At 37.3% G+C, this 25,132-nt stretch overlaps 1 protein-coding gene across 1 annotated transcript in view; it reads left to right on the top strand.

Annotated features, from left to right (window-relative positions):
- Positions 1–224: 224 nt before the first annotated feature.
- Positions 225–25,132, top strand: part of rab3ab (RAB3A, member RAS oncogene family, b) — a 29,789-nt gene continuing 4,881 nt past the window's right edge. Inside the window, exons 1-4 of the mRNA XM_067596593.1 lie at positions 225–309; positions 15,051–15,275; positions 22,761–22,879; positions 24,135–24,259. Of these exons, the coding sequence (XP_067452694.1) occupies positions 15,051–15,275; positions 22,761–22,879; positions 24,135–24,259 (469 nt within the window). The 5' untranslated portion in view covers positions 225–309. The remainder of the gene's footprint in view (positions 310–15,050; positions 15,276–22,760; positions 22,880–24,134; positions 24,260–25,132) is intronic.

Genomic DNA, 25,132 nt, shown 5'->3' with positions numbered 1-25,132 from the left:
TAAATTTACACAAAGTTTTGTGAATGTTTTATTCAAAACAATCACAACATTTAAAACACATAATGTACAGAAAGTAACTTTAAAAACAAGCAATAAACCCAATAAAAATATGAATTTAAAAGATGCAGGGTGATTTTCTCCTTTAAAAAAGAGTTTTACCAAATTTTTCATTATAAACGTGACGTCACATTTATTTTTTATTTATTTGTGTTTTGTAATTCCTGGCCGGATGTTGTATGGTACAATCTCTGTGACTTGACAGTGGTGTGTTTCTGCGGTGCTGGACGCGGTGGATAGATATCTATAAAGGTGAGATTTCAGTCTTTATTCATCTATTGCTTTGCCTTAAAAATCCCCTTTCCTTTATCTAAATGTGCTGTAGATTGTATTTATGGTTTAATGACGCTTTTATTTAAAATGTCCAGTAAAGGATTTCGGATTTAAAAAGATGCTTGCTTTAGAGCAGCTGTTCATTGTGAAAACCACAAAACCGTCATTACTGTAAGCTATGAATTGTGTATTTATTCGGTTGAGCTTTGGATGGATGCTGCTGGTTTAGAGGATCTCTGCTGTGACTGACTGAGGGCCCGTCCTGCAGGAAAAGGCGTTTCACACCGTCCGATGGTTTAAAACGAGAAAATGGGTCCAAATGGATCTGAGGCACGAACAATAGAGTAAAATACAACATCTGAATTCCCTTCATAGAGCAAACTGGACGAGTGAAACCATATTATACATATATATATCTTTACAAGCGTATTATATATAATATATATAGTAATTATCAGGATATTTTAATGATTATTATGGTAAAATAAGATAAGGTCACTGCTGAATCCCACAGATACACACTGTAAATCAGAGTCTTGGGATGATTATTATAATATTATGGGAATTGAATACATTAAATGCGGTTTGGGCAGAAACCATATGGAGCACTATTGTTTTCCTGTGGTAGGCTGAAACATTTGGCCCTAAACCAATCAAATCGCGGATAGTGCCTTCATATGTATTAGTGTGTCTATGTGTGTGCTTCCTACACTGCAATAGCACATCAGGAAAGAAATCTTTGGAAATATGTAAGAAAAAAACAAAGAATTAGGCTATAAATGTACCCTAATTTAAAAAAATATATATGTATATGGGAGTGTCCCTCATGCTGCATATATAGTGAATGTTGTTAAGAGAACATAAGAGGAGAAGAAGCAACATAAAAATGCTGCAGTTTCATAAATTTAGGATATATGAATGGATTCTGGCTGAATTTAGAGAAAAGATGTTTGTGGTTTTTGAAAAACAGTTCAGCCTATAGGTGAAAGCACTTCCTATGTATTAGGGCTGCAACTAACAATTATTTCCATTATTGATTAATCTGTCTATTATTTTCTCGATTACCATAATCAATTAGTTGTTTGGTCTATAAAATGTCAGAAAATGGTGAAAAAAGGACTAAAGAAACCAGAACATATTCACATTGGAGAAGCTGGAATCAGTGAATTTGGAGACTCTTTTCTTAAAACGATTAATTGATTACCAAAAAAGTTGGTGATTGATTAAATAGTTGGCAACTAATCGTTTAGTTGACTAATCGTTGCAGTTCTACTATGTACTTGTGTGTATGTGTGTGTGTGTGTGTGTGTGTGTGTGTGTGTGTGTGTGTGTAATGGTAATGAAATTGTTGATTCAGCTGAGCCAGTCAGCAGTTTGGTTAATAAACGATTTGGCCAAAGATTAACGTAAACTGTAACATTTTACTTGTTCCGGTAGTGATTCTGGAGACTCAGTTTTTCATTTCACCTGTTAATATGCTTCATTGCGTTTTTAAAAAAGTCTGAAAATGAGCCGGCAGTCTGCAGGCCGCATCTGCACTTCCTCTGCTGACGGTAAAGTTACTGGCAGTCAGACCCGCAGGCACGAGTGACGCATCTGCTGCTTCTCGTCCATGTTGCTGTGACAAACACCACTATCAACCAGGATCAGACTGAAACTCTTCAGACGATCTTTTATTATGTTTCAGATATTAGTCATCTCATCTGCAACAGACTCAAAGATCAGATTTCTTTTTCTAAATTAGGACATGTCAGACCTTAAAGACCTGCTCTCACTGAAATATTTTAATCAGTCTGGATTCACTGGAGACTTTTATCATCCCATGATAGTTTAAAGCTGCTTCAAGGATGGTCCTTGTACATTTTGAGGCACAGAAATGCTCAAATATCAATGTTAAAAGTCAGTATATGAGTATCAGTATAACATATTAGCTCTCAGTGGTTTCAAGTAAAAATATGAATAATTTAAAAAGCCATATCGAATCCTAGCAGGACATAAAGTGTGAATGAGTTTAAATACTGTTGCATAATAACAAAACACAGCTTAACTGCATAGAGGAACTGTAGAGAGAAAAGTTTCTAAACATTTTTTGAATAATAGACTCATATGCATGTAAAAACAGTGAAAAAACAGTCAGAATAGAAGGCAAATATTGAAGAGTAGTAATATCAGGTTTATATTGAGACTTTTAATCCAAAACGTCCTGAATTCACTTGCAGACTCAAGCAACCAAAAAACCCAACTCCTACATCCTGGCTGCTCCCCTCTCTCTGCTTTTCTGTTTGCTGTGGAGAAAAAAAAAATAAAAAAAGATGAAGAGGTGCTATTTTTAGCTTCCCCTCCTCTCATCTGCATCCCCCCGCTTCCTAGAAAAGGAGGCACGTGATTGGAGGAAAAGGGGAAAAATGCCATCTCAGGCAACCTGGGTGCAGGACAGCAGCTGCAGAGCACCACTGCTGCGTTAGTGAGGAGACATGTTCTCTGTTCGGTTTCACACACAGTAAATAATATGTTAGGTTTGATTTTATGTGTGCGATGCTGGATTTTATTAAATATTGCTCATCTGTGATATGATGGAGGTATTAAACGGGACATTTATTTTTAGTTTAATGATTTTTTGAAAAGGCATTCATCATTTCTACGTGAAGAGCTGCTTCAGTGTCCCGTTTTTCCACCCTGGTGAGAAGAAAAGTCTTTAACACTTAATATTGAGCCATTTTATTTGGTGGAGAAACAGCAGACAATGAGAAAAAATGCTGTCACAAGCATTTTGCCAGAAGGGTCAGAGGTCAAATGACTGCTGACCTCACAAGAAGAAGAACAACAGCAATAACCCCCCAAACTAAATTGATTTGAATCATCCTGCAGGTGCAAGATGAAGATGGATGGACAGAGCTTTAAAACAACATCCTCTCAGATTAAGTCAGAGTCTGAATTATTCTTGAGTTAGTCGGCTTGTAGATAAATATTTTATTCCTCGGTGTCCTGCTGGTTTCTTTAATATAGTTTCCATTTAGCATTCTAGTTCAGGCCCTGACTGTGGTTCTGGGTGTGAAAATAATTAAGATTTTGTTTGTGAAGACTTTTATTAATATCTCAGTCCATTCACAGATTTGAGTTTTACATTAACAAACATCTGTTGGAGGCAGAAATAATCTGAATAGTTGGCAGAAGATGAAAATAAGTTTTTCTTCGTAACTGTGAATTCACATCAGAATTTTGCTGCCCAAAATACATTTTCCCACTTTAATCCTGTGTTATGCATGTTCCTGTGTTAATTGTTCATTTATCTCTTGTTATATGCCAAATATATGTAAAAAGAATCAGTATCAGAGTATTTTTACATCAAAATCTCTGTCTTTTCTCTTCCTGTAAAACAATTTCAAATGTTTGATGACTCTTCCTGCACTCAGGGCGTTTACAAAAGTTCATCCAATCAAACATTCTTCATTGTTTTTGGGTCGTAGTAACTCAGAGCAATATGGAGAGAGATAGGAAGAGTATGTATGTATGTGGCTGAGGTCTAATTCGTTCATCTCTCCCTTGTCCTCCTCCAGGTGATCTAGCTGATCAGGGGAGGGAGGTGTCTCCTCTGTAGCTCCGTTTCTCTCTGCAGCTCCACATCAGCCTAAACTCTAACCCCGCCCACTTTTAAGTCGTCCAATCAAATGCGGAGTATCAGAATTAAATCCCTCTTGCAACTGTACACCGCTCAAATATTCTGTTTCACTGGGAAATACGTCACAGTACAGAAGCTAAAGACGCTCTAACTTATGTTTCATGAAGCCTTTAAGAGCGAGGTGCGTCTGCTTACTGCTGCAAATAAAGCCCCATTTGTCTTGTACAGAGTTCAGTCTGGCTGACCTTTGACCTGTGAAATAGCAAGACTCACTAATGTCCATCCAATTTGAGACAGAGGGTGGCATTGACCCATCGTTAAGGAAGTAGTGATGTTAAACTTTCATAGTACCTGTTTGTGCTAAAATAATACAAATTGTAAGAGATATGCAACGTGGCTTTGACGGAGGGTGAAGTGTTTGAAAAGGAGATTTATAATTTTTTTGTTAAATGCTAATATCAGCTACTTTGTGATGTCAGATCATATGTGCTTGATGCCTCTGTGGTCAGGTAGAGCTGAAGACGTCGCTGTCAGTCATCTCAGCAGGTTTCTCAGTTACTGTCTTTAAGCTGGAAGGTGTTTGGGTGATCTGGGATCAGCTGAGGATTAGCTGTCAGTCTGCAGGAAGCCAGCCAATACTGATTAAATGAGCCTGAGTAGCTGGCCGCAGCAGCACTTAGCTCTGGATCAATCCTGCTCCTGTCGGACGTCAATCTTCTTTAGGTGACAGGTTTAGAGGAGAGCTTGATGATGTCATTGTCCAGTGTAGAAACTTTCAACTCTTAGTCATAATTGAATTGGGATGAAAAGAAATCCCGCCTCCTCTGGTTAGAGAGGTTGGTTTGAAAATCCAGGCAGAAAAATGAAGGTGTGACTAATGTCAATGTGCTTGTCAGCAAAGCAGAAAATGATGGATGTGTAGCTGCAGCTGCTGATAAAGTGCATTGTTAATTAGCAGAACTCCCTTTGTTTTCTCTCCGTAGTGTTTTTATGACATCAGGGCATTTCATCATCATATGTCAAAACTTTTTTAAAAATGCATTTGTGCATGTGTTAAATACTGTAAAAACCCAACCTAATTATGCAGCCTGAGCACAAGGGAAAAAAGCCAAAACATCCCATCGTATAAATCTAGAAATACATAGATCAGAGATGTGGATTGCAGTGTCATTCAGGCATTGTTATTCATCATAATATGAGGTCTCCCCCTTTAAATATTTATGCCCTTATATAAAAACATGTCCCTCCTCTTCCATCTGTCAAACCTCCTCTATGATTGAGGAGCTGAGTGTCCATTTTACAGTCTTTGTCCCTCCTAATTAAACCTCTAAAACGACGTCCCTCCCGACATTCAGTCTCATCTCAGCGTCCTCTTTCTGTCAAACAATGGGAGAAAATTTTAACGTCAAAGCTATAATTACATAGTTATATATTACAGTGATCTGTAATGTTGGTGACATACTGTAGTCAGTGAAATGTGTAAATATTCAGAATATATCAGAATCACTTCAACTCAGAAGAAATACATATGACAAAGAACAGAAGTAGAGCTGCATTGATCAGTTGATTAATCAATTAGTCAATTGACAGAAAATTAATTGGAAACTATTTTATTAAATTACTGGTTCCAGCTTCTTAAATAAGATTTGTTGCTTTTCTTTGTCATATATGACTGTTTATATTTGGGTTTTGGACTGTTGGACAGACAAAAGACATTTTAATACGTATACTTTCATAATTTTCTTGCAATTCATAGACTAAGTGATTAATCGCTCTATATCGAAAAAAGTAATCAGCAGATTAATCAATAATGAAAATAATTGTTCATTGCGGCCCTTAAAAATAGCCATTATTAGTCAATATTACTGCACTGCTGTCACTATTTTTGTCAGTTTATTTGAACTTACACGTGATGTCACACTTGAGGCAAATTGCGTCGTATTTAGAATCACATTGTGAGTTAAAATTAGATGATGGTGATGACGGTAACAATGATGATGAGACTTTATTGATCCCTGTGGGAAGGTTGAGTCGTGACTCAGCAGATTCAGCAACAGAAAGGTCAAACAGACAATTCAAACTCAATTCAACGTGAAATAACAAACAAAACAAGGAAGATAACGAAACTTTAGAGTATGAAAAGACTGATGCATTTTCAGTAAATGAATACAGATTTATAATAAGTGTGTTCAGATCTCACTGGGGCTTAATGATGTTGTATTCTTGAGCAACTAGCCAACATTTCTCTTAGTGTTTGTGTACATCATGAAAAACACACGAAATATGGAAAAATGGAAGTTGCTTTGAATAAAATGTAGTCTTTTATACTCTTAATGATTTCTCTCAGATCATAAATTATAACAATCCCACGTGTTATGGTAGCTGTCCCAGTTCGGCACACCTGACTTGTGGCTTTGTTAAAAGGCAGTTTACCATCCAGCGGGCCAAATGAAAGCAGCAGCAGCAGCAGCAGCAGCAGCAGCAGCCGCAGCATCCTGCGGGCTGAAAGACATTTGCATAATGAGAATTTGTTAATTACTTTGAGATTAAGCACAGAGGCCTCCGTCTGTAAGCTCCTGTATCAAATTAGTGTTTAGTGAAGGTTAAACCAACTCTCTTCTCCTCAGCTAATCTCTGAGACGCAGAGGAAAGGCTGCAGTAATCTCACCTCGCCGTCACATACAGCAGACACTGAACAGCCCCTTCTGAAAGCCAACAAAAGCCTGTGATAGTGTTTGACGAGAGCCAGACCTTAAACAGACGCTGTTTGTTTTTAACCTCCTCTAATCGCCGCTATTAATAACTGTTGCATTCTTACACTTCTTTTTTTAGGTATTAAACCAACACTTTGGTCCAGAGCAACTTACAACAAGCTCAATAATCATATCCATCAATTTACGAAAACACTGGGAAAGAGGTCAGAGGTGAATAAGTTTTAGAGATAAATGTGTTGTAGAAAGAAATGTGAGTAAAGAAAATAGAAATAATACTTAAAAGGGCATAAGTGTAAAGTTTGGGGGACACAGGAAGTAGAAGAGGAGAACACGGGAATGCAGAGAAAGAGGTGAAGTATTTAGATTAGAGGCAAATATAATGGAAAGGTTTAGTGGAAGAGAACCTTAAGAGCCTTGAATGTCTGTTTCTTGGTCTTTAGCCTGATGTGCTATCACTGTAACATCGCTGACTCGGCTCAAAGAAACTTGTCGATAAAAAAGCACGTGGGCTGAAATATCCGCTGAGCTGAATAGACACTTTGGTGAAACAGTAACATGAGTAGATACATTTTTAATAAGGCTGGCCTTTACAGGGAATCGAACACCGAACCCTAGCTGTGATCAAGTGCGATCTCACTTCAATGAAAGTCTGCGTCAGTCAGAGACATTTTTAGACTTTTTAGGTTCACGGTGACAAAAAAACAAGTCCAGTATTTACATACAGACGCATGACAAAGAAAAAGAAAAACCTGAGTATGAAAGTAAGGAAACATAACGAATGCAGATGTTTAATGTTTTATCAGTATGGAAATGATGACTTTCACAGTCATCAGATTTCAACTGAGCTGAACACCTGTTTGGCTTCACCACTTTTGAAAGAATGGCGCCTCAGTATAGTTCAAGAGTCTTGGTGATTAAATACCCAGGAGCACTGAAGACACTTAATGCTAGTTTTTCCTTTCATTTGTCACCCATATATATATATTTCTGTTGACCAAACTGAAGGTAAATCCTGCTCAAAGTTCCCACAGCAGATGTTTAATGGAACTTTTGCACTGTCTTTTGAAAATAAATGATTATTACATAACTTTATTTAACCATCACTTAAAGAAGTGCCTTATTGAATCTCTCTTATAGCACATAAAACATAGAGGTTACAAAAAAATCAAAAAACATAGACCACAAACTAATACTAAAATAGATAAAACATTGATGAAACTTATGATAACTGATGATCAGAAGGATAATGTAAAATTGATGAAACAGCAGTCAGACACCAAGATTAAAGCTCTTAAAATATGAAATAAATTAGATAATTTGATAGTAAAATTACAAAAATTTTAAGAAAGTAAGCTTTGTAGTGAACAAAGGTTTGTGATTTTCACACATTTTGGCTCAAATACTTTGCACCAAAGACAAAGAAGGCATGTAAACTGGTGTTCAGACCAGTTAGACATACATGAATAAATAGTTTAATATAAGCATTAGATCACATGACTAACAAATCAAAAAGAACTGAACTGAGATTAAACTGTGTAATCATGTGACATCAGTTGGTGGGTGTGTGAGACTGGAGACAGAAATTCTTGTAAATGAAGTGATATGTCTTCTAAAGGTGCCAGAAAAGGTGGCACACAAGCACTTTTCATGTTGTTTGATAATTATTTTGCAGTTAATTCAGTTAGAACTTTCATTTTCAGCCACACAGCAGTTTTTAACACCCTGAATATCTTCCTCAGTCCCTGCGTTAGCTGGTGTGGATTACACTCTCGCCCTCAGTGAGTCACACTGCAGCTCTCTTGTTAGAGGATTGGCACTCACATTTTCAGCCATAATTTAACTGAGGAGAACGATGCAGAGTTCAAATAAAAAGCTCTCAGTGTTAATAAAACCTTTACTACCACAGTGCAGTCAGAAAGTAGTAAGATATTTTTTGGTGTGTTGGTTCTGTTATCTAGTACGTTTAAATTGAAATGAAAAAAATGACTGAAAGGTTAAACTGCTGATGTAAAAACTAAGAATATTAGTTTTTTACACCCTTATTAGATTAAAATCTTGGCTTATTCATTTATTTAGTGCATTTGAGCCTTTATTTTACCAGGAAAACCTCACTGAGATTAAAAAAAACCAGGAGTGACCAGGAGTATCCTGGTCATGACAAGCAGCAACATAAAGTTTCAGACAAACAACATAAAACAAGTAATACAGACACTTTTTAAACATAGTCCCCCAGTTTTAGGAGACAGACAGTAGTTAGACAAGTTAAAAAACAGTAAACTTAGAGTCATCATATTAAATTTATGATTCCAAATCCTTTGCATTAAACATCAGCAGATGCTCTACCAGGCCTCAACTGCAGCCATTTTTGTGCTTGTTTTTGGAGATTTTTAGGTAACACTCAGCTAAGTCCCCCTACATAGCATTTATAAGCAGCATATAAACAGTTAATGAATGGTTTATAACACACTATGATGTAGTTGTAATCAAATATAAGCATTTATTAATGTAGTTGTCTCATAAGTAGATGCTGGTGTATAAACAGATAATGAATGACAATATAGTAAGACAGTTGTAATAATGTTAAGTATGTCTTCATAGGAGAAGTTATAATTGCTGACAAATAAAAATATCTATATCTTCTTATAACTACTCTATAATATGTTATAAACCATTTATTTAATGTTTATACACTGCTTATGCTAAATATGGGGACTTAAAGTGTTACTGCTTTTTGCTATTAGTCTGGTCTTCAGCTGATTGTAGTCAAATGACTGAACTCCTTGTTTTCCTCGTCTGTATGTTTAGGATCATTGTTCTGCAGAATTATCCTAAAACTGGGCTGCTATGCATAAAAGGGGTTGAACACCCTCAAACATCCATAAAGCTGGGAGTCAGCACCTTAATATCTTATGTGCCAAGCTGAAGCCAAAGCAATGAAAAATATATCACTGTATGTTATGCAAAGCCACCCTGGCAGCCATTTCAAGCATTGTTGAAATTAATCACAGGTTTTTATTTACTTTGGACATAATTTCATACAGTTATACATCACAGCAGGAGGGTTAGGCTTTTTAAAAAAAAATTAAACTGAGGTACAAAGACATGAGTCTGATGTCAGGATAAAACTCTATCTACAGTCACACTCCTCTAGGTAACTTGGCAATCGATGTGTTGTTAAAAAGATCAAGCCCTGCCAAAGTCAGCGTCTATTGATTTGTGTTCAGACATCAGATCTGAAGGCTCTGTGTGCTTTGTGTATTTTCATCAGTAAAGTGATTGATTAAATTCAAGCACAAACAGCACTGCTGGCAACATCCCTTTAGTTTAGACGCACCCAAGACTGAGAGGAAATTAACGTTGTAATGAGAAAATGTGCATTATATAAAGATCAAATTTTGACTTACTTTTATTGGAGTAAAATGCTCAATACACCTAATCTAACATTCAAAAATTAGTTAATTTTATTCCCCTGATCATGTTGTTATGTTAGGTTTTTAGATTCATTCTTATTTTGGATAAAACTGTCTAATATTGTGAAATATTTAATGTAAATCACGTATTCCTCTGAAGTAAACACAGGAGCTGCAGGCTGCAGATTTGACAGGAAGTATTTGCGTCACAGGCAGAGCTGAAGTTTTCATCAACCAAACAGAAATCGACATCCATGCTGCTGCTGCTGCTGCTGCTGCTTTTTCAAATGTTCTCAAATTAGAAAAAATCTTCTTCACAAAAACTCCAGCCTCTTGTTTGAAACATATTTGCAGTCAGCAGGTTTGCATTATCCTTAGCTCACATCTCTTACCGCCTGCTCAGCCTCCTTGCATAACAAACCATCAGTGTGTTGAGGAAGGGTCGGTGCTTCTCCATTATTTAGCAAGCATCTCTCTGTTCCTTTGTGTAAACCGATAGGCCGGAGCTCTGAGGAGGGTGCAGTTGTTTTGTTTGTGCTTTTTTCCCTGAGAGTTCTAGTGTTCCACTGCAGCCGAGTTAAGATAACAGTCTAAATAGAGCTGAGTGCAGGGACTGAGTCCTGTGGGCTGAAGTCATTGTGCTCTCAAGATTCGACAAGGTTTGCTGAATCCTTTTAGTCCTTGAATGCTTGAATCCTTGTAGCCCAGTACTGGCTACTGTTATGTGTTTTATAGTTATGAAACTGATGAGTTGTCAGCTGAGGCACTGCAGGGTTTGGAAAGCTATTTATCTGTTCAAGGAAATGTAATTTCGGTATGATGATTTGTCTTATTCTCATATTTTTGTCAATTATGACAAATGGTCATGATGCCTGAGTCTTTTCCGATCTCCCACGTATTTCCCATCAACTGTAAAAAAAAAAAAAAAGGACGTACCCACCATGACGTCACCTATTGGTTTTTGGACTCCCATTTTGAAGACTTGAGTTTGCCATTCTGACCATTACCATCTTGGATTTTTGGAGCCAGAAGGGACCATATTTAAACGAGAGGGTGGAGCTAAGCCTAACGCCAGCTGCTAGCTTGTTTAGCACAGTGCATTTACAGTCTATGGTTAACTGTGATAATGCTAATGCTAATTTTCGCTAGTTAGGCTTAATCCCACCGGAAAAACTGAACATCTGACCATTTAGAGGGTCTTTTAGTACAACCAGACGCTGAACAAGACTATTTTAGGCGACCAAAATGTTACAGTTAGCTTTCATGAACTGAAAACACACTGAAATAGCGACAGCTATATGGCTACATCTATAGTCTGTGAATCTGGGGTTATGCCATGGTTATGTTACCTAACCAATGTTGTAGCTGTAGTAGTGACTTGTCAATCACAACGTAGCCACGCCCTGAAGCATACCCTGCTTTGTCGTCACATTTAAATTAAATGGGACCATAATTTACAAAATGAACATCATGCTGTATTGAAGAAGACTTGAAACTAGTGATTGAGACCATAAACTCATTATGAAACTGTTTACTGAGGTAATAAATCAAGTGAGAAGTAGGATGATATTCTCATAGACTTCTATACAATCAGACTTGGCTTCGCTTTTCAGACCTGGAGCTAACTGCTTGTTATTTCTGCAAATGTTTTAGGCTATTCTTGCCTTCATGATGTTCAGCCCCTGATGAAGGCAGGATAGTATCGGAGAAGGGTCGTGCCAAGAGTGCTAAGTGTTTGTTAATTTTTGATGGACTTGTACTGGAACTCACACCGTTCTGCATCTGGTTGTGTGTCTAGCAATCATGCTAACATTTTACTCTCCACCACTGCTGTAGAGATTTGAAAAACAGCTTTCCAAAAAGCTTAGTGTGACACAAAATCTCCAATAGTTGTCTTTGAGTCCAACCCAAAGTAAATACAGAAAGTAACGAACTACACAGCACAGCAAATCTACTTCCAGCTTATCTAACTACCTGCTACCTACCCACAGTTGTTTGTGAGCAGAGGCTACAAATCTAAAGTTACCATGGTCATACTTACTTCTTAGTGGTGTCATTGTTGGTGTAGATGTCAGGATTTGTTTTCCCACTTACTGTGAGACCCATTCGCTGACAGTTATTTTAGTCAGATGTGGTAGACTGTAACTTTAGATGTTAGCATGAGACACTTGTCATGCACTTTTCATCACTTCAAGAGTAGTCTGCACCCATCAGATTGTAGCACCACCATTGTGACTGTGGTCATTTACCCAAACTAACCATTGCCAAAGAAACAGTCCAGAACTTTTGTTCGGGAAAAGTTCTCGAGACTGGAACATGGTAGGTAAAAAAAACATTTTAGAGTAATTTATGGTATTGACACAGAGCTATTGGTGCTAAAATACAAGTCCAGCTGGTGAATATCAAACTTGATGTTTGACCTGCAGCTGCTTCGGCTTCACTGCATGCATGATAAATTATTCTTCACACATCCTCAGCTGATTGTGACTAATTCAGCCATTTGCCTCCAATATTTTGACAAAGGAGACAATTCAGATGGGTTTTCTGTTTTCCCCCCAAAAGTCTGCTTTGATTAATTACTGTGAAGCAATTGTTCAATGTCATCTGTCATCTGTTATGCTGAGGCTAATAGATCTTGATACCATCTCATCTTTTGTCTAAACACTCATAAAAAAGAATGAACTTTTCTGTGTGAAACAGCACGTCTAGAATGAAGAGTTGATGGCACTAGTGAGACAAGCAGCAGACAAACATAACACAGACACACAAGGATGGATGGGGGGGGGACTCTGAGAACTCTGAAAACAGCAAGGGACTCTGAGTCTCTGAAGTCTTGGGGGAGGGAGTTCCAGAGCCTGGGAGCTGCCCTAGAGAAGGCTTGTGGCGCTTTGCTTCCATATCTCAAGACTACATGTCTCATTACGTCCCCCAACCTGTCTCTCAAGGTCAAGTTCTGTAAGCTTGCAACTCGGTTTGTGGATCCCTTCACCATTGTAGAAAGGTTCAATTGATGTCATCTGCGTTGTATCTGCATTTGCTCCAATTTGCACACAACACATCAAACTGTCAAAAAGAGTCCTCAGTCTCCTGCTTCCAAACTTTAGCTGTGTCCCAAATCCATATTACACACTAATTATAGCCAGGTTTCCTTATATTGTATTCACACTGGAGAAGTGACAAAGTTAAAGATCCTTTCCTGACGTGTTTTAAGGTTTATTAAAAAAAATTCTCTCTCTTGGAACAATGATTTATGTCTGATACGGTTTTTCAACAACAACAACAAAAATTCAGTTAACTTTCTTAATTCTTTGAATGACATCTACTCCTTCTTTCTCATTACAAAATCATTAATTTATGAATATGCAAATATTTTCTGTTTCAAAAGTTTAACTGCTGGACACAAGATGGCTCCTACTTCATTGTAAAGTCAATTCTCAGTGTTTGTGCACTGTAGGCTTCAAATTTCCACATCACACTTGTGTAGGTTGCATATTAGACCATGACTGGCCCCAAATTAGTTGTGATGTCACAAATCCTGCTCGTAGGTGCAGGCATCAAACTCAGATTTTCAGAGAGCTCAGAGAAACTTTCCTCCTTTGGCAGATTAATTTGAAAACAGCCTTCTACTGTCAAACTACACAGTCAAACAGCCAACTGTGGGAACAATAAGAAAAACATATTATTGAGTGGAAGGGGACTTCAAGTATATTATGTGCACTAAAATGGCTGTTTTTTTGTTAAGTTGAACTGGCAGTGGAGTCACATTGTAGTTACCTTTGCACAACGCACATATTGGATAATTTCTTGTTAGTATAAAACAATCTAGTATGTTAATATCTTGTTATCTTGTTAATATCATTGAAAAAACAGTATGCAGTACAGTACAGTAAGATAAGGATAGTATATAATGTGTGTGTATATATATATATATGTATATATATGTATATGTAGTATGGAATTGGGACACAGCATCAGTTTTCACTGAATCATAACTGCCTCTGACAATCACATGACTCAGTCACCTGCCTGCACTGCTGCTCTGCTTTTTCTCACTACGTTCATTCACTACTTCCTGTATAATAGATACAGTAGTTTACTGTATATTGAGCAGTAAAATAAGAATTTGGATGCTTATCAACCACTGCATCTTGAATCATCGATGACACTGACAGCAATAGAGTCACACATTGGCAATCATTGCATCTATAAAATGTGATGTGTTGCATTGCAAGATTGCTGGCAGAAAGTGGTGCACATGCCATGGACACTACTTTTCGTTCCACTGTGGAAATTATTTAGGGTACTATAAAGTGCATATATTTCACACACTGATTTGTACACTCAAACAAAATGTCGGCGGGTGAGTGCACCATAAAATAAATACGGTGTGATTTCGGACACAGTCATAGTTTTTACTTTTTGTTTAATTGTACTATTTCCACCCTGATGATGACCGTGTGAGGTTTAATCCAATCTGTGTTTCAACCAATATGCCCGACTAAAGGCTTTTAATATAACTCTCTCTTCCCTTCTCTTTCCTCCATCGTTATCAGAATATCTGAGTATTTTAGTCTTTCTACCTACCTACATAATAACCTGATAACATGCACCTCAGTGGCTTATTGTTGCTGATGTTTTGCCTTCATGATATAGTTATATCTGCAGCATATCTTCAGATTGAAATGGATCTCAATTGCTCTATCTCGTCATGATTTATGCTAATAAGATGATTGTATATTCCCATGTTACAATATCAGTTCTGTAAGATGCCCTACAATAATATAAATGTAAAGATTTTTCAGCGTGGGATCTCTTCTCCTGAAATCTAAAGAAAGTTTTAGCATATGGATCAAACAGGAAATGTAATTTTTTACTTTCAGAAAAGGTCATTATCATTTGTTATGAAGCACTGCCCACATGTAGTCACAGCAGTCATTTGACTAAAGTTTTCTTTCTCTCTGTCATCTCTGTCCACAGATGGCCTCTGCAACAGCAACCTATGGACAGAAGGAGTCTTCGGACCAGAACTTTGACTATATGTTTAAGATCCTCATCATCGGCAACAGCAGTGTGGGCAAAACCTCCTTCTTGTTCCGTTATGCCGACGACTCCTTCACACCGGCCTTTGTCAGTACAGTGGGTATTGACTTCAAGGTGAAGACCATCTACAGGAATGACAAGAGGATCAAACTACAGATCTGGGTAAGACATTCAAAGACGTGTTGACTTTTCTCAAAGGAAGTAAATGAAATGAAGATGTAAAATTGCAAGAGTTGCTGAAGATGGAGGTGGATGACTCAGTAAATTAGTGAGGTTGACAGTTTAACAGATGTAATAAAAGTATCATAAAAATGTCAGCCTTGAGAACACATTGAGAGAGTCCAAGGTTGTTCTGGGACGCACATCCTGATTTTGCCAAGTGGTTGTTGTCCCGAGGCCAACATTTTATATGATAGCCCAGGGACAACAACTGCCTCAGCCAATTAACGTTTGTGATGTCATCACAGAGAGCCCTGCTGCCAATACCTGCAAAATAAATTTTTAAAAAAGGCAGTAAAAACAGCTGTGCAAAGATACGAAAATTACAAGGTGAGACTAGGGTGAAAGTTTTCAAATTTATTTATTAGTTTACCCCTGCTACTACAATGTTATTATTATGAGGATATTAAAATGCATATTTGCTTTTTAGATTGGAAGTAAGCTAACATTAGCTTACAACGGTGAGCTAACAGTTAGCCAAGTCGCTACCAGCCAAAACTGATTTGCATCGCTATCTTTCTGGCTCAAATTGAAACAATCAGAAAGTAATATTTAGATGTTGATATTTTTATAGTGTGCCTAGCTAAAAAAGTGAAAACTTAGCTAGCTAGCAAACATGAGCAAGCTAGCAAGCCACAAAGCCAATACTAACCAAACTTTTAATGTGTACTGTAAATATAAATAATATTTGACTCAAAAAGACATTTGATTTATTTTCATATTTAAAGGGCACTAGCAAGATATCTAGCTTTAGCTAACAAAGCATAAACTTCTCTCCATTGTTGATTTTGGTTGAGCTCAGGGTAGTGATACATTCGGCAATTTTATGGGCAATGATGCAGACAACAAGCAACAGTGAGAGCTTGGGTCAAAAATCTATCCAATATGCTGAGTCAACTCCTAGGGTACTGTTCAACATCAGAAGTTGCCCATAATATTGCTTAGTCTATCACTATCCTCGGGTTAGGGCAACTCTGGGCAATTTTTTGGGCAATATTAAATCTGAAATCCTCATGCTACTGAATTAGATATTGATACATTTGACCTGTGTGGAATCAATTGATAATTTATACTGTATATATATCACACTCACTAGTATGCAAGACTGGCTTATTAAAGGGAAGGAAGGAAGGATTAGTGCAACAAAATCTCCATCACATGCAGCACAAAATAGTATCAAAGATCAAAATCACTGGTCTCCATAAAGAATCTGTGCATCTTGCTGTTCTGACCAACTAAACAGTGTCACTTGTGAAGATTGTTATCAACCATGGAGCAGAACTGAAGCATTTCAAAACTGTTTCTGATGTCATAACCACAGTTAATTTCAGACATCCAGCTGTTTACTGCCTGGTATTTGTCCAGAATAGCTTTGAAAACAAATTTGAATCAACACACTTAAAATTTTAATTAACTTAACCGTCAAATTGTGGGAAAATAGTGCTTAATGAGACATGAAATACTGAACATAAACAGTGTGTAGTTCATTTCCTTGCTCACGGGAATGTATTGGTAGTTGTGTGAGAGTGAAATGCTGAAAGATACTGGAGGAAACTTGTCCCTTCGGCTTTTATGCAGCTTTCTTCACTTTCCTACAAGACACCTGCAAATGATCCATGGTGTCCAATGATCAGCTGCATTTTCACGTATGACATTTGGGCCACACTTCAGCTTATTTCTCCTGGTTGTTCTGTTTACATCTGACTCTCCTTTCCTCATTTCTAAGATGGATCAGATGAGAAACTGTGCACTTTTTAAGCTGCAGAGGCAGAGACACACAGTGACTCTTCGCATCACTTCAGTCAACCAGCTCTCCATCTGAATGACGTTACTAAAAGCAGGATTACAGTGATTGTCGGGCACCTGTGAAAAGGATGAAGCTATAAACTCTTGACTCTAAGAAACAAAACCTGAATTATAGCTTTAGGAGTATAGTTATGTCATGTATTTTAATGAGACTTAATAACGCAGCAAAAAATATTTCATAAGATATTTCATAACAGAAATATCTTCCGCTCTGTGAAACACTGCCCTGTGGTGCAGCTGCATGAGGTGAACAAACCTCACACATACATTTGCACGCGGCACCACCTTCTCTGCAGCATAGAATAGAATAGAAAAGAAGATTTAGCCACTAATCTAGAAGCAGATTCTTGACTCATCATCCTTGCCTCAACAATGAATCTGACTCAAGCTGTACAATTAGAAAATATTTGATTTGCTTTAAAAAAACAAACTCTCTCAATTAGACAGAATTTGGCAATGCATCATTAAGTACCTTGTGAGGATTAGAAGATACACTACACTACATTTTCCACCCATAACATAACATATATCCATAACTGTTTATTTTGGTGTCATTACTGTTCCAATTTCACTTTTTTAAGTCTTTTTTTCCCCATGTACTGATTGAATTTCAAGTGGATATCTATGTAACACATCCTTTGGCTTCATAACTGCTATACTGAGCAAAAAACTGACTCACTGTCGTCTGTATATAAAACAAAATGCTCAATAAAAATAGAACAGGAGTAATGCCAAGAGACTAAAACACAGCTAGTTACATCGCTGTGCCCTCAGGAACAGGTTGGTGCTTTTTTATGATGTTTTGTTGCATCAAACATGTTTTGGCTCCTGAGGGCTCAACAGTAAACACAATCGCAGCAGCTAAGAATAAAGTAAAGTAAAGACGAGCATGTTGACAGAACAAGAGTCCCTGAGGTGAGCAGAGCAGCAGGAAACTGGTGTTTCAGTATCACGCTGTAGATCATAACATCATTTCCACCTTTACTGCATGTTCTGTAGCGTACTATGATGGCAGAGCAGAGTTTGTGTGTGTGTGTGTGTGTGTGTGTGTGTGTGTGTGTGTGTGTGTGTGTGGCTGCCTCTGTTGTCAGCCTTTACCAGGTCTTGCCTCTGGTAAGAAAGACACGATCGGCCAATCAGAGCACGAGAACCAGATGACTGGGTGCTGCTCTCCCCTCCCCCATTACTACACATCTTCCCCTCCCCTCCCTGCACACACACGCGCGCACACACACACACACACACACACACACACATATCAAATCCCCATCCCCCCCCTTCTCTCAGTAATTCTCTCAGCTGAGAATCAAGTCGAGTAAAAATGAAAATGGTTTGAGTCATGAGCTCAGAAGTCAACGAGCAGTATTTGTTTCACAGTGTGCGGTTAATCCCATTTTGTAGATTGATGCAGACATGTGAAGTGTTCTCATTCAGTGCATCACATATATTAGCTCACTTGAAACAGCAGCATTTGTGTTTTTTTTACTGACTCTCTGTAATATGTTGAATAGTAAATGCCACTGTAGTTATAAAGGAAGATCAGAAACCTTTTCTTGTGTCATTATATACTATAATATATACACTATAATATATAATTATAGTAGTATTAGTATTCGAAAATATTCTAATTATGATTTTAAGATGGACTCTTGGGAGATGAGCCTTGAAATAAAAGAGGTCCAAATAAACACATAAACATAAACAAGTTAAATCGGGATGGTGACTTCATAAATTAATATTGACATTCAGACATAGGAGTGCAACTATTAATTATATTTATATATTCAAATCCTTTGATGATTATCCTCTTGATTCATTGATTAATCATATAGTTTTTGCTCACTATTTCCCTGAGCACAAGGATGACATCTCCAAAATACTTGTTTGTCCTGTTAACCAAACCCAAACAGATTAAATTTAAAATGATTACAACTAACAATTCTCACATTTAAGAAGTTGGAAACATCGGATGTTAATCAGTTAATTTATTATCAAAATTGTTGACGAGTAATTGATTAATTTGACTTTTAATAATGCCATTAAAACATTTATACAAACCAAAGATGACCTTTTATCTACTTTGTCTTTTGCATTTTAATTATAATTACAACAATCATAATATTTAACATCAATCTTCAACGTGTCTCTCAGGTAACTCAGTACATTGTTTTTCAGCCATTATTTCAAAAATCATCTGATTTCTTTTGGCTTTCTTTTGTGTTTCCTCTTCTGCCCAAAAGCTGTTTATTTTGTCTTTTGCCTTTTTAACCCTTTTAGATCACATCCCCTTTCATATCGTGCACCTATTTAACAATATATGCCAAAAAATGTATTTGTATTCTTATCATGTTTTCTTCCTGTAAAACAAAATATGACATGTGCTTACCAAGGCTTGAACCAACCAATTTCAACCAATAACATCATGACATCCACCCATCAATCAATCTTCATCTTTTAGCAGCACAGAGTTAAGATTCATTATGACCCTTTCCAACATTCAAATTAAATTCCTCCCAACGTTACATCCCGCCTGTCTATCCTGTTTCACTCAGAAATACGTCACAATACAGCAGTTAGATACTCCCAAAATGCCATTTCATATGGACTTTAAAGACGATATAGTAAGTTCAATGACTCATTTGTTTCTCTACTTTTCTCATGTATTTCAGCTTCTGTTTCAGTGCTCACACTTGCATGTTGGGGAATTAACACTTCAATGTAATTCTGCATACAAGAAGCATAGGTTCACATATTTCCAGAGCTCTCTGTGATCAAAAGAGATGAGAAGTTAAGTATTTGTTATGTAACACCACTAGTGCTACCTACTCTGACATTTTAGGTATAGCGATGATGCTCTCATCCTGAGCAGCCTGCAGCACAATGAGTGGATGAACACAACAGGATTTAAACTGCAATAGCAGAACATTATAACCAGCAGCAGCATGGAGAAGAAAGGTCAAAGCTACAGCGATTTAAAAATACATGTCATACGATGTTTTTGTGACCTGAGAATGATCATGTGTGTAGATACATCAAAGAGTCGAGGAAAAGGAAACAAAGACTGAGAATGTTGCCTTTGTTTTCCTTTTGTTCAACACTAAACATCACAGTTCATGTTATGTGTGTGTTGTTTCAGTGGTTTGATGTAGGTGTAAATACCTGGAAAGTTCAACGACAGGAACAGTAGGTATTGGGTTTATTTGGGATCTATAATAGTAATAATAGTAAATATATATATATATATGTTTATACATATCTACACAGTTGTATGTAGTTCTTGCTATTATTAGGATTCTCTGAATTATTTTTTTGATATTGTTGTTCATACATTTTTATTATTGCAATATAAAGTTATTATATAGAGTATTTAAACACTAATCTCAACTCAATTCAATTTATATTGCACTTAAAACACAACAATCGATCCTAAGTAGTTTACAGAGTTTAAAAACAAACTATTATTATTAATATTAGAGGACTAAAATGTAAGTAAAAGGACACAATGACATAAAAGTTAAATTAGTGCAGTGAAATTATGTGATGTTGATGGATAATCAAGTAACTATTAAAGATTTATCATTTTAGTAAGATTTAGAGATATTTTCACTTCACTCTTACGTCAAATACAGGATGTTATAAAACATAGTCATAAATGTCAAGGTATTCCCAAAAAAAAACCTCCTCTGTTGCCGTGGATACAGATGTTATAATTGGTTACTTCCATCCAGACTGAGCAGTAGATGTCAGTCTCTTTTTTTTTTTTTCTTTTGCTCTGCTGACGGCCGAGTGATGCTGTTGGACCAGAAGCTACGTGGCTCAGAGAGTCACAGGGTGTTGGGTATCAGAAACAGAGGTCCTTCATTCCCTGAGCGTTCATTAGGGCTTAGCACTGAAATCCAACCTCAACGAGATCTGTGGCCAGAGAGAGATCACAAGGGAGGAAGAAGCAGGATCGCCACTTTGGCTGAGACCATGTCAGATACATGACGAGAGCTGCTGGAGGAGCTGATGAAGTGTCACCTGCTGGCCTTTTAATACACTGGCTTTACTGTAACACATAAGAGCAATGTGCCAGTCTGTTGAATGTGATCTGTGTGTGTATGTGTGTGTGTGTGTCTGTGTGTGTGTGTGTGTGTGTGTGTGTGTGTGTGTGTGTGTGTGTGTGTGTGACATCTTCAGGCTGTATTCTGTAATCAGTGCAGGAAAAATAGTTGTCACAATAACTGCTGATTCCCAAACTGTCACAGTCGTGTTTTGGAGCATTTTGCAGGTCTTAAGTTATTGAGAGTTTTACAGTGTGTGTTCACAACCAGCTAACTATCTGCTCTGATAAAAACACTTCCCATCATGTTCTTAATTAATTTCCTATTGTCACATTTTTGTTTTGTTTTTTGTCCACTTTAAATTTTATGTGAATAGTCATCTTTGATGCCGCATACAAGATTGGTGTACTCAACTCCGACTACAAAGGAGGAAATTGTGCTGTACAAAACAATTAAGAATCATGTTTTCAAACACCTGATGCTGTTAAACAGGATTTGACAACTCTTGAATTTGGATTTCTTAACCCTGCAATTACTGTTTTATCATTTTATCAGCCAAATGCATCAAGTTAAAGTCCCCCTCCAGACAAAAATATGTTTTTCTTATTGTTACATCAGTGTTTAAGCTTCATTGTGCAGACTGATGTATGTGCAGAGTTTGACACTAGAAGGACTGTTTACACAAAGGGGGAAAGTTTCTCTGTGCTCACCTTAAATCTGAGTTTGATGCATGTACCTGCGAGCTGGATTTGTGACATCACAACCAGTTTGAACCTAGTCTGCTCCAGTATGCAACTTACACCAGTGTTATGTGGAAACTTCCAGTACACATACACTGAGAATGGACTAATTAGTAAAAAAGGATCTTACATCAAGCAGTTAAAGTTTTTAAATGTTTGAATATTTGCACATTCATATATTATGTATTTTTCAATCAGGGAGAGCAGTAAATATCATTTTAAGAATTTGCAATCAGGTAATTGACCTTTTTATGGAAAAACAAACACAAAGTATTATTCACAGCATTTTAGTAGTTTTTATTTGTCTTGTGTGAGAGGCTGTTTAAAACTCTGTGATGGTGCATTGCCTGCCTAAGTGGCTGGTAAAAATGATGATTGATGATACTTTCAGAACAGAAAAACTCATTCCAAACTCATTCACGATAAACTTCAATTTAAAATTGTTCATTGCTATAAAATGTGCTGATGCATCAAAGCTTTTGAGTGCACCAAAAAGTTTTCTAATACTGTAGTTTTTACTCTGCAGAGGTCAGCAGCTCTCCAACAGCAGTGTGTGCTGATTTTTTTTTTCATAGCACAGATGAACTTCCAATAACTGGATTTAGCCGCCAGCTGTTCACTTTCCACCCTCACTGTCATATAGAAAAGTATTTTATTAACCAACACACACTTTTTTATGAAAATGTTAGGCAGTATGAAGCACATTTCTGGGTTAAAACCACCTCCTGCAGAAAGTGTACTGCTGCACTAGATGCACTGTGTATCCTCAACTTTTTTTGTCTTAAGTAAGAGAAGTTATGACAACCAGAAGTAAAGAGTTGCTCTCATGTCTTTTCCAGGATACGGCAGGTCAGGAGCGTTACCGCACCATCACCACGGCTTACTACCGAGGAGCCATGGGCTTCATCCTCATGTATGACATCACCAACGAGGAATCCTTCAACGCCGTCCAGGACTGGTATGTGATAAGAGACCGCTGTGTAGGAAACGGTGGTATTGAGATAATTAGCACCAGTCTGGAAATTAATTGATAGATGTTGTAGATGAAGTAGATGATCCGGTTCAAGTTTCTGTATGTATCATGTTTCCTCTCCCTGCAGAGGCACCGGATGCTGCAGGGATCATTTATCATGTCTGTTATTCTTTTTGGCCTCCTGACCTCCCATTTCTCATGATGGCACTGATCACTTTGGATGAAACCTGAGAGAATGATGTTTGTCATTTTTACGTTTCAAAATTACTGTACTCGACCTTAAAGGAACAGTTCAGATTTTTTTTTTTTTAGTTTATCCTGATTCTAGTTTCACCTAACTGTCTGCACTTATGCAGTACTTTAGGCATTTTTAGGTATTTAATTGATCAAGAAAGCAAATTTGAAAATGACTCAGTAAAGAAAGATAATTAATCACTAATGAGATCTAGTTTTGTACGTTTGTTAAGATCCAACACTGAGGAAGCGCTTCTTGGATCTAACAAGAACAAGCCGACTGATCAGCTTGTTGATTGTGAATGAATTAATCTAAAAGACCAAGACATAAGGTGATTCCTTTTTCTTTTTTCTTTTTTTTAACTATGGTCTGCCACCTTTTTTCATCACTTTGTTTTGGAGATTACAGACAAAGATTTTTTTGACATTTGTACCTTGGTGAAGCAGTGTGTTTTGACTTTTTGCTGAAGTCATTCCCCTTTTTTGTGGTTTGGAAGACAAAAAACTAGAACACTTGCACCGCATGAAACAGTAAGGCCTAGTTTCTGTCGAAAGCTCTAAATGACCTGTCATATCTGAGCTTTGTCTGTCCAAACGTATTCTGTCGCCTTGATGATACATTACGGGTGTCTGATACTTCCAGTTGTCTGTTTCTCTGACTCCCTATTGTTGTCTTATATTTCATGTTAAGAACTAACACAGTGCCAAAACTTTGACAACATTTTAACATTGATGTGACATTTACTTGCTATCATGGCGACACTTTAAATTCGCTTTTTAGCTTTCAAATTTAAGGTCCCATGTAGATTTTATGCCTCAGTGTCAAGATTTGTAGTTCTAATCAATGCAGTAGAGATCTGGTTTTAAAAGTTGTCTCTCTGCAGCTTTTTTGCCGCACACACTGGAAAACATGAGGGCAAGAATCAGATTTGGGATACATTCAGTGGCAGGATGAGTGCAGCGTTTTAGCTTCCTCTCTCTGACTGCTGGGTGTGTTGGTTCCCAGGTCGACCCAGATTAAGACGTACTCGTGGGACAACGCCCAGGTGCTGCTGGTAGGAAACAAGTGCGACATGGAGGATGAGCGAGTGGTGAGTGGAGAGAGAGGCCGGCAGCTGTCTGAACACCTCGGTGAGTTCATGGTTCACACACACACACACACACACACACACACACTCCATATCTATGACTCATTGACTTGCGTACACTGACCAAAGTTTGCCAGAGGACTTATCTGAAATAGTATTCTTATTATTCTGAATGTTAGTGGTGCAATAAAATTTGACATTGTATTGATTTACTCTCTTAAAGTAAGCCACAACATGCTTATTATAACTTTTTTCACATATGCTGTTCTCAAGACCTGTACACACACTTTGATGTGTATATTCAGCGGAATTCCCCTTTAACCACAGGAATCTGTTACATTCACATTACATGCTGAAGAAAGAAGTAAGAAAAACGTTTTTTTTTGCCTTCGAGTGACTCAGATCTGATTTTTTTTTGGAAATGTGAACAAACCAAATCAGATTTTTTCATATCAGATCTGGGCCTCTTGCATGTGTGGTCCTGATCTGGCTATGCAACCGTTGTCAGAATGGTGAGATCAGAATTCACGTGTTTTTTTTTAAATGTTTCACTTCTCTATGCATATTTCCTGTAAAATAAACATGGAGGAGAACAGCGATGGGGGTCAATGGAGAGACGAAAAAGTTTCAAATTTGTTGGACATTTATGGAGAAGCTGCTATTCAAGCCAAACTGGCAGAAACTTATTGTAACCGAATGCTAGAACAGCCATGTCATCCACATTTATGATTTGACTGTTGCACAAATTAAGTTAATGTTATTATTCTTGTACACATGCGGCTCACATTTATGTTAAATTTGCATGTGTATGGCAGTTTAGGATGTCAGTTTAGGATCTCATCTGTCACTTACCAACATCAATGTGAACCATCAACAAAAAAAGATCAGATAACTAAAAAGGCCTTACAGCCTTACA

This window comes from Thunnus thynnus, chromosome 8 (genome assembly GCF_963924715.1).
Source record: "Thunnus thynnus chromosome 8, fThuThy2.1, whole genome shotgun sequence".
NCBI lineage: Eukaryota > Metazoa > Chordata > Actinopteri > Scombriformes > Scombridae > Thunnus > Thunnus thynnus.
Note: the sequence above shows the minus strand (reverse complement) of the source record. Positions and strands in the feature narration are given on the sequence as shown.